General features: G+C 38.4%; 1 protein-coding gene across 1 annotated transcript; it reads right to left on the bottom strand.

Moving 5' to 3' along the window:
- Window positions 1-4,102: 4,102 nt before the first annotated feature.
- DMRTA1 (DMRT like family A1) lies at window positions 4,103-8,944 on the bottom strand. Its single transcript, XM_007098511.2, has 2 exons — window positions 8,305-8,944; window positions 4,103-5,196 (listed from the first exon to the last, which is right to left on the bottom strand). Exons 1-2 carry the CDS (start codon window positions 8,942-8,944, stop codon window positions 4,349-4,351), a joined length of 1,488 nt encoding a protein of 495 aa, XP_007098573.2. The 3' UTR covers window positions 4,103-4,348.
- Window positions 8,945-16,515: the final 7,571 nt, after the last annotated feature.

Raw genomic sequence — 16,515 nt, 5'->3', positions numbered from 1 at the left:
CACCCAGGCACCCTAAACATTCGATATTTTAAAGCAACTTTTTGACACAGGTGTTTTGATAAGGCCACGTCTGTGCACCCATTTTAAAACTATGAGCATCCTCTTAAAACTAGATAATGGGGCCATTATGACATAGAGGATACTGTGACAGTCTAAAGAAATTACACCGTAAGTTTTTTAATTGCCAAATTAGCAAAAGTAAAAAAACAGACATCTTCATAGTTCTCTTCTCTGTCATCCTGTCTTCCTTGAATTCCCCATCACTAGTGTAGAGCTCAGAAAGGGGAAATAGTAATGAATTTCTCTCATTCGGATACTTAGCAAGCAAAAACTAAAAAAAAAAGAAAAAAGTACTTTAATGTTTGGCACAGCTGCTCTGAAATGTTACACCAGAACAGCTTCAATTTGGAGGGAACTATGCCAAATAACTATGGGCCTCGCTTTGCAGTGCAGGCATCCATAACAGGATTATTGGAGGTATGTGGGGAGGGAGAAGAAAGGATCTGAGCAAGAACTTTTCCTGTTACCCTTGATCTAAAGGACGAGTGTCTACACTGAAGAATCACGGTGCCCAGAGGATAGCTTTACCTTTATGAAGCTAATGATGCACTTCATCTCATTTTGTGAATGGGAGAACAATTCTATTCACAGTGGTAAATAATAAGGTTCTTTATGCCAAGTGTCTCTTGCATTCTGAAGGCTTTTTAATTTCAAAGAAAAACAAATGTCTAAGGAAACCGTGTTTAAAAAAATAAAGAGTTGAATGAGGAGGCCACTTCATAGTTTTCTTAGTTCTAAGTTCACAGTGAGGAATTCCTAGAAAGGACAGTCTTAAAATCCCCCAAATCTTTTTGTTTCAGCAGGAACTGCAGAGAAAAAAATAAACCATTTGACTCACATGCTCTTCAATTGTCCCCCCAACTCTAAACCATTTTCATAGAATAGCCAGATGTGAGACCTTACACCAGGAGGCCTATGCACGGACTCAGAGAAATTCCAAAAGTTCAACCCTGGGATTGGGGTCAGGAAATAGCTCCAATCCAGAGGCCATGAGGAAGCTAGAGTAACTTCCACACACTCCATTCAAGGGAACAAAAGCTTCTCTTTGCCCACTTCTTTCACTAGACACCTGAATGCAGTTTACCTCTCAAAAAAATTACACTTCCGTAAACACATTACATGGAAATAGATGTCCTCTTCCTAATTAGTGGCTTAGGAATTTAGACCTCAAGCAGCATCCATGGGCATAAACCTCACAATTATGCAGACCAACATTGTCAAATAGCACCAACACTGCATAATTGGTTGTTTTTTGTACACATGGATAAATAGAGACTATGAACAACTTGAGGTGAGGCCTTGTTAACCTCTTGTATTGTATTAACCACTTTATCTCCTGTGTCTAACACAGTGACTGGCACAAAGTAGGAGTTTAATAAACAGCTGTTGAATAAGCACATTTCTAAGCTAATACTTCCTTTTTAGGTTTAATTCAGTCACAGAAAGCTATTATTTGAGCACCTGCTGTATACCAGATACTATACAAAGCTGTGAGGAGACACACATGAGTCTAAGTCTCTCAGAACTTAGAGTCTAATTGAAATTGGTGAAGTAAATTCTACTGCTGACGATTGGCACTATTATGGTAATCTTGGGGATGGACAACACTACTGCTGAGCCTCAAGTCCCTCACATTCAATTTAATGTTGGAGAAAATGGGACCTACTCTATAAGCTTATTTAGTTCTAAAAATATTGTAAAGGGTATGAAATATGTAAAGCATTATGTAAATTAAGTTTTAAGGTTATAACATTATTTTTTAATTTGAATATGGCCCAAAATGGATGTTCTCCCCAGTTCAAAAGCAATTCAGCTTCTCAAAGGATACAGGCATATCATTATGTAAACCACACAAAGAATCCAATATCTCTGGCACTGTTATATTATTAGGCCAGATCTAAAAAAAAAAAAAAAAAGCCAGATCTCTATTGTATAACGTAACTTCCTTGAGAGCACAATATTTTACATTTGGTATCCTCTATAGGATCTAGTACTTTTCCAAAAAAAATAGCATTTGGAAGTGAATTAATGCAATGGAAACAATTTAAGAATCAGCAAGGATTCTATACTGAATGGTGAATGGCATTTAGAGATTCAAGAACCCTGTTAAATTATATGCAAAACTGTGCGTAGGCCATATATAGAGTTCTTTAGATTTACCAGAGTCTCAGGGCGCCTGGGTGGCTCAGTCAGTTGAGCGTCCGACTTTGGCTCAGGTCATGATCTCGTAGTCTGTGAGTTCAAGCCCCGCATCAGGCTCTGTGCTGACAACTCAGAGCCTGGAACCTGTTTCAGATTCTGTGTCTCCCTCTCTCTCTGCCCCTCCCCTGTTCATGCTCTGTCTCTGTCTCAAAAATAAATAAAACATTAAAAAAAAAAAAAAAGATTTACCAGAGTCTCAGAAAGATCTATTATCCAAAATGGTTCCTTCACTCAGTATATATTAATTGAATATCAACTACTTGCCAGGCACTGCATTTTGGCTTAGGCTTAGAATCTGAAACTTTTTAATAAATAATGAATACTGATTACAACAAGTCTTTACAAGATCTGCTTTCGTATAGTCACACCACTAAAAATAATGCATACTCTACCAAATATATCTACATCCTATACCAAGATGAGATACTACACATTTAATATATTTTCTGATAAAATATATATGCATATATATACACACATACACACTGATATAATCTAAGAAAGTTTTAGTGAATCGTGTTACTCAAACTGTTTAACCTATTTCTTTTTTTTTATTTTTTTTAATTTTTTTTTTTAACGTTTATTTATTTTTGAGACAGAGAGAGACAGAGCATGAACGGGGGAGGGGCAGAGAGAGCGGGAGACACAGAATCGGAAGCAGGCTCCAGGGTCTGAGCCATCAGCCCAGAGCCCGACGCGGGGCTCGAACTCACGGACCAGGAGATCATGACCTGAGCCGAAGTCGGCCGCTTAACCGACTGAGCCACCCAGGCGCCCCTAACCTATTTCTAACTCATCAACTATCCTTTAGCACAGCTGGGTTTTCATTTATTCCTAACAACAACAATGAAGCTACTGTCCTTAAAAAAAATAAATAAATGATGACATATAAAGAAAACTTCATAAAATTGTTTTATAAGTAGTTTTCTCAGGGACATTCCACTTACTAAAATAAATAGCTTTTGTATGCTCCAGATGGAGAACAAAAAGTATTATTAAAATCTCAAAGAATCCTCTAAAATTTAATGATAATATTTCCCCTTTGGAAATTTTATATCTCGCCTCAGTACATTAAGAATCATCTACCTACCATCAGTCAATATTTATCTGAGCAGCTATTTAAATTATCTGAATAAGACTATTTTTACCTTTGAGAATGGCTGCCATATTGTCACCAACATACAGAAAGGAGTATTTCTCCAGATTTAAAAAAAAAAAAGATTAAAATCCTCACCCACAGCAGATGTTCACTTTATAACATGAAAGTTGTAGCATGATCCAAAATGATCATTTCAAAACAAGGTTAGCTTATCTTATCAGGAAACCATTTGTTTCTAACTTTTACACTTCACCAGAACTTAGATGCAATTAGTGATAGTGGCCAGGAGATGGTGCAGTCGCATTTCCTAAAATTTAGTTCACAGGCTTTGTGTGATTTGCAAAGTTCGCTTTAAAGAGAAATGTTTTATTAATGGCACTTGTTATCACAAATGGCACAAATGAATGAAAATAAAACATACAGAAAAAAAATAAGGAATTTAAATTTCTCAAAAGTTTTACTTATTACTAACCACTTAAATGTGAATAAAATTCTTTAAAATACTTTAAATAAGTTTTTTCTCTCCTGTGTACAAGGAACAGAAGGGAAGAAAAAGTTCAAAGTAATAGTTATTTGGAATTACCTCAACTTTTCAATTCTTCCTGTTAGTTCATTTTATATACCGGGTAACATTAACCCTTATAAACATTTTACAACTATAAACTCCATTTTTCAATAAAATAAAAACAAGTATAGTTTTAAAACAGGAATTCTTACAACTGATATTTTAGGGAGAAAATTCATTAAAGTAAAAATATTTCCTGAAATGGCTTTATTCAAGGCACGTATAATGTTTAAATGCTTCTTTCACTTAATAAATGCTAAAGAAAAGTCTTTAGATCTCAAATCTATCATATTGGTTGTAAAAAGAAATATAAGGCCTAGTCATCCACTCACATACATAATGTACACATTAATAGCTGTGGATGTGAGGGTTGTGTTGCATGCTTCTAGAAATGTTCCAGAAAGGGAGAATAGGCAGAAATATTACAGATTGTCCTGATTTGGCCTGGAATACAATCTGCCACCAGTTATGGAGTCTTTGCTAGGAAGGTAGGAAGAATCCCTAATCATTCCTGAAAATGCATAATCCAAAGCTGGCCGAAAAGGCAGTGCTGGTACCAACCCCGGAGTTAGGTAAGGAGACATAAAACCAGATAGCCCTCTTCCTGGAGAGGAATATGCCAGCCGTAACGGATTGATACCTAGTCTGGGGTTTAAGCTGTAGAGATGTGAATCACCTCCATAAGAGGCAGACGTAGTCTGAAGAGGAGAGAAAGCTGATTTATTCCCTAGAGTTCCAAAACCAATTCCACCTAAACTAAAATTTGAAGCTCTCTGAAAAGCTGTATTTGCCAATTCTCCTGAGCTTGCTAGGTCCCTGGTGTCTGGTCTGTGCTCCTTCCCATTTAGGACCTGTTCAATGGCTTGGACCACATCCCCTTTGCAGAACTGCAGAATGCCTTCTAGTCGGCTACGCCTATAACTTGGGAAAATCCTGGTAAGGATATCAAGAGGGTCTCTTGGTCTTGAGGACAGTGTGGGAAGGCTGGCTCTGGTAGCAGTGAAGTCTTTGGCCCACTCACTTTCATTTCCTGATTCCAAATCAGATGATGACAGGGACCTGGGACTCTCTTCCCCTCCTGATAACTCCCCAGGGTGAGGAGGCTGAATGCTATCATCCTTGGTTGAGTTTTCTGAAATAGACGGCCTGATGTTTTGTTTTCCAATGACACCATTAGGCTTAGGAGAGGATCCCAGAGTACGTTGATGGGATTTGGAGACTGGCTCTTCTTGTCCACTCTGGCATGATTCATATTTACTCTCTTTTAGTTCTGGGGGAGAGAAAAAAAAAAAAAAAGGAATCAAATAAAGGGAAATTTCCCCAAAAATAGTACTACCTACTCAAAAATAATGCTGGATAAGATAATTCATTTACTCATAGCATATTAGTAATATTTATTTACTGCAAGAAATTTTAATGAACAAGAAGTTTAAAAAGTCATTCAGAAATGCAGGTATTGGAACAATGGGGAAATGCTATTTATTATGTCATTTCAGGGTCACAAAATTATATATTCAAATGCTGTAGTTAATTTAGGGATCAAAAGATAAAAGTCTATTATTACCCCAACTATTAGCATAAGATCAATATCTCACAGTATTTGCATTACTTGGTGATTGTTACCCAAATTTCATTGTTATCCCAGTGAGCTATTTTTTCAAAATGACACTATGCAAAAAAGAACTAAATAAAATGATTGTTTAGATAAGAAGACAAAGGAAAGAACAATCTCACTATGACAATGAATATTTAATACCTAATACTAAATTTCAACAATATTTTTTTAATGCTCACATTTCAGGTTTCAATTAAGTTACCCGAATAATGTGAAAAACAACAAATTCTTCATTTCACTTCAAATCTAAACCAATAATGAGCACTGCTGTACCAATCTGAAATCATACCAGAGTGCACGTATTTCATTTTATAGGAGAGATAATAGACACCTGGTAGTTTTTAATGCTCTGAAATGTGGACTTTTCTTTTTCAATCCCTAGGAAATATTTTTTTAAGTGTACAGTCAAATTGTTTCTAATTTTTTTTAAGTTTATTTATTTTTGAGAGAGATAGAGACCAAGTGCGAGCGAGGGAGGGGCAGAGAGAGAGGGAGACACAGAATCGGAAGCAGGCTCCAGGCTCTGAGCCATCAGCACAGAGCCTGACACGGGGCTCGAACTCACGAACCGTGAGATCATGACCTGAGCCAAAGTCGGACGCTCGACCCACTGAGCCACCCAGGTGCCCCCAGTCAAATTGTTTCTAAAAGAAAATTATAAACTGCACTATTGCACTATTGTAATCTGTACATATCTTCAAAGTGTCAATATATTAGTTATTTGCTTCAAATCACAACTCCCTTCCAACATTAAGGTAAGTTCTCTAAAAATATTTTTATACAAAAATCTGATTTTATGCCTCAACATGTTGAACATATTAATATTAATAACAGTAATATTTTAATGCCCTTTATATAGCTTATGCCAGGAAAATAATAATAATGTATACATTCACTAAACAACTTTTAATTTGGTTTACATTTCCTCTTATCTTATACTTGATCTCTATTTCCATTAGAAAGAGTGAACTGTCAAGTGAGGTACTCAGAGTCTATGACTCACTAAATATGCCCTCTGAACATGTAAGGGATCAAAATTTCATGCCTACAAGCAATTTATGCACAAAATAATTTTTGTTAGTATGCTGCCCTCACAGAGTACAAAATAATGTAATAAAATACTGATTGCATAAGACTATCCAGAAAATAAGATATCTTTAAGATATGTGATACCATTTACATCATCTCTCTGTTCTCTCAACTCCTATACCTGGTTTTACTTCTTTACTTTTATCATTGTACAGTTTGTCTTGTATTGTAGGTTTGGGGTATATATAGTCTTCCTTCTTTTGTATGTAAGTTTTTTGTGTGTAGGAAAATCTTATTCACCTCTGAATCACTCATTGGTTTTTGTCTAATGAGTAAATTAAATAGAATATTGCAGTTTATGGATATTGGATAACATGAGGCAGTCAGTTTAGAATGGCTTATAGGGATGGCTTTTCAAAAGAGGAGGTCAACTGAGGCAAAGAATAAAATAAAATACTTGACCCTAGAAAACAGAACACTTTGCTCTCTCGCCCCCAAAAAACATATAAATCAATGTCTAGCAGAGATTTAGCAGCCAGATTTCATTGTTCATTTAGTTTACAGAATTTTAACTTTTACTTTTTTTATAGCAGTTACTATGTGTTTAATGAGTTTGTTTTTGGCACTCTTTGATTTTTCATAAGAAATAGTCTATTTAGTCCACTGAAATAAACTAGAATATGGGCAAAACACTGGCATAGGTGAACACAAAATCAAATATGCCATATTTAAATACAGAGATAGTCTTTTTCAAAAGTACATCCTGCGATCCAAGATCTGCAATACTCACAATTCAAGGAAGTTTTCCAATTAATAATTTACTCTTCATTATCACAGAATTTCATATGACACAACTTGTCTTGAATATATACAAAAATACTGAAATGACATTTTCACTGCTTAGTGTTAGGGCTGGGAAATTAAAATACAGTGAGATTTACATCAGCAGGAAAACTTTATTTAACTCTAATTTAAAAAATACAGATATCTTTTTTTTACCTAATGCAGAGGATGTAGGTGTTTTGCAGTCAATAAGTAAGAGAAAAAATTAAAACTCCTTGGAAAAGAAATTCCTAATATTGGACTTCTCCCTAATGGTTTCCCAAATCTGGGAAACTTAAATTTCTCTCCTGTAGGAAAGAGTTGAAACTTCAAATATTACAGCTAGTATTTCTACACTTTTGGAGGCTGACAAACAGTTGGAGGAGGTGATTAAAATTTTTAAGGTAAGGGAAGAAGGTTAAAAGGGGTTTGGTAGATTTCTCCACTTCTAGCTGGCACCAAAGCTTTGCCCCAGAGATGAGGAACTGTATTCCCAACAATCAGTGCATTTCCCAGCACAACTGGAAGATTAACTCTGGTTTTAAAACTGAAAGGAGTATAGAGCACTACGCTTTCACCCCATGCCCGCTTGAAGTTCTAACTCACGCAAAGTTAAGAGCAACTTGGGTGCAAACTCCATTCCCAGCATGAGTTGCTCATCTAATCACTCACGCTTCCCTTTTACAGGATCTTCTCCGATCCGCTAAGAGTACAAAACGCCCTTCCAAGGTGATGCGTCTCTAACACCCTCATTAACGTTTATATTACAGTGCAGTTTCCGAGAACTTAAATGAATGCTTCTTTTAAACAACTTTTCTCGCCCATCACGGAGGCATGGCTACTTCTTTCCAAGCGCTTTTCTCCAAAACAACCATTTTTCTTTGCAAAGAGTAGATGGAAAGACCAACTCACCTTGGTTTTCCTCCATATCATCTGGCTGGACAACTTGGAAAGCAGGGGTCGCCAGATCAGTGTGTCTCAGGGCACCCAGTCCCAGCGTCGTCACTGCCACACGGCCGCTCGAGGCCTGGGAATTCTCCGTTCGGCTGCCGCCTCCGGGTGTCCGACCCCCGGGCCCGCAGGGCCCCGGGTACAGGAACCTCTGCAGCCCCCGGGCCTCGCTCTCCTCCTGGGCCTGCTGCCGGCGCAGCGCCACCTGGGCGGCCATGACGCGCTGGCGCTCGGCTATCAGGGTGCACTTGGCACACGCGCAGTCCCGCCAGCGGCAGAAGCGTTTGTGGCCCTTGAGTGCCGACACGACGCCGTGGTTGCGACAACGGGCGCACTTGGGTGTCCGCGGATAGCCGCAGCCCACGGCGCCCACCCCTCTCTCCAGTCCGGGAGCCGGCGCGCAGCCCCCGCTTCCCGCGGCGGCTGCGGCTGCCCGCAGAAAGAGGCTGGGCGGCCGCAGGAAAGTTGGAGGAACCGGTATCCCCGGGGGCACTGGCAACGCCGGAGACGGGGGCGGAGGGGCGGCCGCCACCAGCCCCGGGGCCAGGTGGGGTCGGCCGCTGCCGCTGCGGTCTCTGCTGCCACACTGTGACTGCTCCATTCTTGAGAAGTGCCTGGCGAGCAAAGTGCGCCGTCCACAGCTAACCCTGCCGGCAGCGGGGTGCGGCAGGACCGGCCGCGGTCCCGCTGCCTCCCACCCACACACGGGCAAAGTTTGACGCAACTCTGGCCGGGGGCTGGGGACGCTAAGAGGCGCAGATGCCCAGTAAGCCTCTTAAAGAGTCCCGGGGCGCTAAGTTAATGCCCCTGTGCTCCGCGCGCCCTCTGCGCGGGAGAAAGCAGGGCGGGAGACGCTTCCCCGCCCACCAGGTCTCCAGGCCGAGCGCTGAAGCCCTGGGAGGGAGGGCCGGGCGGAGAGTGGGAGCTGCCTGGGAGGAGGGACAGTGGGCGACGCAAGAAACTGTCCCGAAGGGCTGCAAAGGTGCGTTCCCCAGAGGAGCCCTTTTCTCCCACTTGCCTCCCCACCAATTGCTCAGCGTAGATTTTTATGACACCACCTTCCGGCCCTCTGCCATGCCTCTTTCTGCCCTTCGTAAATTTAAGCAAGGTTGAAGTTCTCCTTTCCTCAGTTCCACGCTTCTCCAAAGCAAGTTTGAGGATTTGGATGTGGAGTTGTCTTTTCTTTTCCTTTCCAGGTGAAGTTTTCAGGATGGTAGTATGGTCAATGTTAGGGAGAAAACAGAGCTTGACAGATGGCAAATATTACCCACCTGAAAGATGCCTTATTTTATTTTTTTTAGTGTTGTTGTTTTGTTTTTGTTTTTGTTTTTGTTTTTGTTTTTTTTGAGAGAGAGAGACAGACAGAGCACAAGCAGGGGAGGGGCAGAGAGGGAGGGAGACATAGAATCTAAAACAGGTTCCAGGCTCTGAGTGGTCAGCACAGAACCGATGCAGGGCTTGAACCCATAAACCGTGAGATCATCACCCGAGCGGAAGTCCGATGCTGAACCCACTGCGCCACCCAGGTGCCCCAAAGATGCCTTATTTTAAACGGGTCTTACTTAGGACTGCATCAAAATAATGCATAAATAATGAAGGGAATCCACTCACATTCGGATTCTTCTCATTCATTTTATTTACAAATGCAAATCTGGATTACTCGTGTTACACGTGCTGCTGCCCAAAGAAGTCTATGCATTTCTTATGTGGAACTCGTTATAGGCAGCAACTGTGTTAAAGCCGCTTCAAAAATACTTCACATTTCTATTGTAAAGTATTGGGAAAGGTCATTTAGCATTTAAATATGCTATCATAATAAGGACTCTTAAAATATGCATTTAATGCCCTTAAATGCAGGAAAAGATCACACTGCTTTTAAACTGAAAGAGTATCTGAAGCAGAACATTCATGAGTGTTTGTTCTTAATGGAAAGGAGAGTCAGGGCTCTGTCAGTTCTTCAAAATAATATTCAGCTACCTTGACAGGCAATTCATATTCTAGCCCTAAGATGGCAAGTAACAATGACATTTTTAGCATCACAACCACTGACATCCAGGGCAGACACTGCTAATCAATCTGGGCTTTCTCCTGCCTGCCCACTTAATACCATCACCACCATCAACATCCTCCCATATTAATATCCTAACATTCTATCACAGAGATTTTCCACCCTTCCTAAGCACTGGAACTACCTAGGTAACTTTTAAAAGATATAGATGCTCCAATCCAAATATTCTGATTCTTTTGGCCTGAGTCTTCTAAACTCTCGAGGCGATGATTATATACAACCAAGGCTTAAAACTACCACTCTAAGAATTTCTAACCTTGCAGATTCTATGCTCCTCAAATTTTCTCATACTCCTAGATCTTTGCTCAAGCCACTCCTAATAGCTAGTTATTCCCTAACTATGGAACTCATATCCAACATTAGAGAAATGAGTTTTTAGTGCTACATGGGTCATTAAAATTCCCTTTTCCTATTATTTGTAGGACTTGGGTACATAAAGGAAAAGGATCAGCTTGGTGTAAGTATATCTTTAGAATCTTTAAAGACTTGTTAATTATGCTTTTTAACAAAAAAAATTTAAGAGCCTCAGCAAGTACCAGTGTTTACCTGAAATGTAACACTATTTTTCTGTTTATTTGATTATCAAAGTTACCTTCCAATTATGGCAAGTGATATTGGTTTTCATCCAAGGAAGTGAAAACAATTTTTAAGTAAATGTATTTAAATAAAATGCATTTATTTAAATGATAAATAATCAGTGTGTGAAAGACTGAAAATTAATAAACTTTGGTGTCAAAAATTAAAGACCGAAATAAATGGAGAGATCTACCACGTCCATGGGGCAGAAGACTCAATATTGTTAAGAAGACAATTCTACCTAAATTATCTATAGATCAATTCGATTTCAGTTAAAATTCCAGCAGACTTTTTTTGGTAGAAATTGTCAAATGCATTCTAAAATCTGCATGGAAATGCAAAAGAAGGACCTAGAATAGCCACGGATAAAGTTGCAAGGCTAAAAATACCTTTTTCAAAACTTATTACGAAGTTACAGTAGTCAAAACAGTGTGTAGCATTGGTGAAAAGAGAGAAAAATCAACCAATGTGACAAAATAGATTTTAGAAATAGATGCACCCATACTTAGACAACTGATTTTATACAAAGGTACAAAGACAATCTGGTGGATGGAAAACAGATTGTTTTCTTCAAACAAATTTTGCTGAAACGATTGGACATCCATATGCAGCTGGAAAGAGGTTGTACAGGGACAGTGAAAGATGAGTAGGAGGGACTACAAGGGATCAAAGGAAACTTTTGGAGATGACGAATACATTTAATTATTTTAATTGTGATAATGATTTTGTGTGTATACGTATGTCAAAATTTACCAAACTGTGTACGTTATATATTTGCAGTTTATTATTTGGCAGTTATACTATGATAAGGTCGTTATCAAAAATAAAACCCCGTTACCTCTGGGGAAAAAAGGCATAGAATAATGTGAAAGTATTTTGAACAAAGATAATCCTAAACTTAGCGCCCAAAGCCAGAGCAATGATTTTAAACACTTGTATTTCTTCTTAAACACACTGGAAAACTTGAATCTCTCCCCTTAACAGTATGACACATTCTCTCTTTTTCTCAAATTATGTATACTTTTTTTCTTTTTACTCTCACAGCAATTGAGTACTGTGACTGTTCTCATAAGTCACTGAGAAGATGTTAACAGCTGCAATTTAACAGTGGCAACAGTTTCATCAAATGAAAAGGTGATAAGAAGAAACATGTTTTTAATTAAACTGTGTCCAAGTATCACAAATATGTCATGTACAAATTTTTTCAAAATAAAGTAAGAAAGAAAAAACAAAAAAAAAAAAACAGACCAGTCTGATAAATGGGAAATGTAAGGCAGATCAGAAGGAAGAAAAGGGAACCAATAAATAGAATCTCTCCCAAGTTCAAAGACATTAATGTACCTTTTTAAATGATTCATTTCTACTTGAATTCCTCGTCCACCCTAAACGCTTACAGTTAACTGCCATGTTTTGTTGGTTCCCAGAACCAACCAATCAGCACAGAGGAGTTGGAAGTGTGAAGCAGCAATTGCAAACACAGGCCTGGATCTCAACTAAGCTAGGACAGCTTGAATTGGAGAGTTACACTCTCAGCTTACTTTTCTCACTGACAGCTGAAAACATTAAGTCATCTTCAAGGATACTTCCAAGTCTGTGGTTCATTTCATTTGCCAACCCTCGTCTGAAATTGTATTTCATTAATGTTCTTAATCTCCAAAGGACCACATTATTACCCTTCTAAGGCCTCTGTCAAAGCATCTCTCTTGAGGGAAAATAGCCTGGACTAACCTGCTGGTAAAGGATAAAATTGAAATATATATACTTAGCTTGGCTGGAAGCTTTTGGCAAGAGAACTGGGGATTTGGAAGGAAAGGCTCAAAACTGTCTCTTCTTTCACGGATAAACATGTACAATTCACTCCATGGCTTCAGAACATATGTAAGCAAACCTTGTATAGTCTATCTACTCCCAAGGCTTTCCAGAGCCATACTATGTATGCTAATGTCACCTTCTGCCAGTTTTGAGGGGTTTGAACTACACATCTCTTTGCCTGAGGTTCTCCAAAAAGCAATTGAGCATTAATCATGATTGAGAGACCACAGTCTGCAGACTGACAAAAATTTTAGCCATTGGACTATGGTTCATCAAATGGCTAGGCATCCCAGGTCTGGGAAGAAATGGGCCTTCTCTGGGACACAGCCTTTCCTGGAGTATTGCTGGGGTAAGAAAAAACATATTTGGTGATGTATATATAATTGGCCAAGAGATACCACTCTCCAAAACCCAGTATCTATTGGTAAATGCTCCCTCCTGAAAATACCCTGAAGCTGAGGAGAGATAATTCATCATACCAGAGCTGTAACTAACCACAGCATTGTGCATTTTAGGAAACAGAACTTCATCAGAGGACATCATCTCTGATCCCTTGCTCTGGGATGGCAAGAAGCCAGCTGGAGACCACATACATTATTCCTGCACCTACCCCATCAAGGGGACACCGATTACAAAATAGAGTAAAATGTGTTTTCCTTTGTTGCTTTATGAGCTCTTTCCATACAAGTTGAAGACACTTACCTGGTATCATAAGAAACTAACAAAGACAGGGAATGGAGAAGTACCATTTTTTTTTTCCGTATCCATTTCTAAATGCCCAGCACATAGTAAACACTCAATACCTCTTTGAAAATAAATAAAGAATGGATGTTACAGGATTTACTTGTCAGTTGGCTGAATAAGCACTAATATCACATTACTTTTCCTTTGTATTCTGAAATTCTTGAGAAGTAATTTCCAGTCCACTAGAAATTAATCTTTTCCAGGTTTACCTCTGTGGGGCTTATATAAGCTGGAGTGTGATTTCTTTTTAAGTATGGTTTATTGTTTACTTTGTCTTCTGTACTTTTGTTTAACATCAAATAAGGTACTTTATGACAACTTTTTTAAAAAAAGAAGAGGTCTTGTGAAACTCTACAGTTATGCTTTTAATGCCACTGTACTGGATTCAGTACTTTTCAGTATGTTTAGATCTAAGTACATATTGTTGCTTATGAATGTGATGGATTAATGTGTTTCTTTAGTTCTACTCTTTTTTCTGCATAAAAAACTTTATAATATTGTATATACGATAGTTTTAACTTAATGATAAACATTTCCCATTTTAACAGCATTTTGCAAACATCAGCTCTAACAGCTATATAACTTTCCATTTAGTCATACAATAATTACTTCTTCTACTTTAGGACATTTATTTATTTTTTTTAATTAAAAAATTGTTTTAATGTTTTTTTTTTTTTATATTTGAGAGAGACAGAGCGTGGGGGGGGGGGGGAGAGTAGAGAGAGAGAGGGAGACACAGAATCTGAAACAGGCTCCAGGCCCTGAGCTGTCAGCACAGACCCAACGCAGGGCTCGAACTTGTGAATGATGAGATCAGGACCTAGGACAAAGTCTGACATTTAACCAACTGAGCCACCCAGGCGCCCCAACTTTAGGACATTTATAATGTTTCATTCGCTCCCTGTTTTAAATAAGAAATGGATGAATATGTGACTTGGAAGTGTTTTCTATATTTCAAATTACCTCCTTAGAATAAATTGCTATAAATAAAAGTACTGAATTAAAGGTTCTGAATACTTTTAAAGCTTTTGACTTACGTTACCAAGTTTTTTTCCTGAAGAGGTCACGTGAATTTTAATTTTAGTATGCAGTTCACTTCATCATCCTTCCATGTATTCCATTTTTTCCTTTTACATGGCAGTGGTTTTCTTACTAGGAAATGGAAGCTGCTTTCTAACAGTGATAACCCATAGTTCCATTAGGAAAATAATTCTACAAGGTTTCAATTCACAGTAAGATAATCACCATTTTGGAAATTCTGGTTGAGTATTGGGAGCAATTAAAGCAAAGTATGGCAAAAGTACCAATCACCGTAACATACGCTGATGGTTTTTTGAGTAAATTACATGGCCTTTCGTGAGCCTGCCGATTTAAACAATTATTTATAAAAGAGTGCTGTTGACGGAGACTATAACAAGAAACCTTGGTGTCATCGTGGTTAATTGCATAAGCACATGTTCAAAGCTATGCTCCTTGTTTAGTTCACTCTAATGGATCTAAGTCTATCGTGTAAATAGGACTCAGAACTTATGAAATCCTTGTTCTATTTTTTAACTCATAGGATATTTAAAGTAAATTCATGCTCAGGGGTGGAGATAAGCTCTGTGATTTGTCTTACACTGAATAGAACTCACTTTCATAAATTAATGTATGTGAAAACATTTCCTCAGAATTCAGTCCTTAAATAAACAGCAACACAGTTTCACTCAGGAAGTATGTGAAAGCCCTTTATGTGGCTGCTAAAGATCCTAACAGAATGAACAGCACATATTAAACACTGAAGCTTTTTAGTAAGAAGCCTAATTAAAAATTGCATGCTAGGTAAGTTCATTTTAAAAACAGCCATTTATCAGTAAGTTTCCCCCATAAAACGTTACCATCTTAAAGGATCTTCTATATATGAAGGCTATCTCTCTTATTACCATAACTACCTTTCAAGAGTTGGTTTTTCTGTATCATGTGCCATGTGTGGACTTTATACATTATGTCCTTTAATACTCATAATCACCTTATTGACGCCAATTACATTACCCTAATTTTACAAGTGAAAAAAAGTTTCAAAGAGAAGTCCTCAAGATGGTCTAGAGTTCAGACTCCTCCTCCCCAGAAGTCAGATTAGTTCTACTGTAGTACAGATTCACGAAGCAGCCCATGAGGCAGAGCTGCCCATGATACAGTTACTCAGAAGGGGTACTTCTTGGGTGACCCACGAGCAACCCTGAGAATGTACCTTATTTCAGTTATCAACAGTCCCATTTAAAAAAAAGTGTGAAGAGAGAAAGAAAGAGGAATGCAAAGTGCCATACTTGGCACATCTTCTTTTTTTTAATGTTTATTATTTTGAGAAAGAGAGCGTGCACGCACATATGCACGAGGGAGCGAGACGGGAGGGGCAGAGAGAGAAGGGGAGAGAAGATCTGAAGCAGGCTTTGTGCTGACAGATGTGAGGCTTGAACTCACAAACCCTGAGATCATGACCTGGGCCAAAGTCAGATGTTTAACCAACTGAGCCACCCAGGCACCCAGCACATCTTCTTTTACTAAAGTTTGATGATGGGGTTTTTACGTTGTTTTTCCCTATCTTTATTTATGATTTATACCACCAGAAATTCAAACATGTTTTTTTCCTTTTACTCTCAAGCATCATCAAGTCAGATTAGATATTGAATTTTACCCCTTTCAAAACCTGACATTCAATTCAAAGATGTTCTTTTCCTCTCAAAGAAAGTTTTGTAAGACCCTGCCATTCAGCATTGGAAAAAAATGGTTAAAGCCTTTCCCAAAATAAAAATTTACAAAAGAGAAGTTCATTTATGTCCATTTTAGAAAACAAAATAGTTAACTTTAAAAAAAAGAAACATTTTGATGTGCTATTTCCTATTGTATTACACTGACTGAACACAAATAAGATATGTAAATCAATTCCTCAAATATCCTCAAATCCGTATTTCTTCATGAGGAATTACCATAGG

The sequence above is a fragment of the Panthera tigris genome, chromosome D4, assembly GCF_018350195.1.
Source record: "Panthera tigris isolate Pti1 chromosome D4, P.tigris_Pti1_mat1.1, whole genome shotgun sequence".
Taxonomy (NCBI): domain Eukaryota; kingdom Metazoa; phylum Chordata; class Mammalia; order Carnivora; family Felidae; genus Panthera; species Panthera tigris.
The sequence above is the reverse complement of the archived record's forward strand: the minus strand, read 5'-3'. Positions and strand labels throughout refer to the sequence as shown.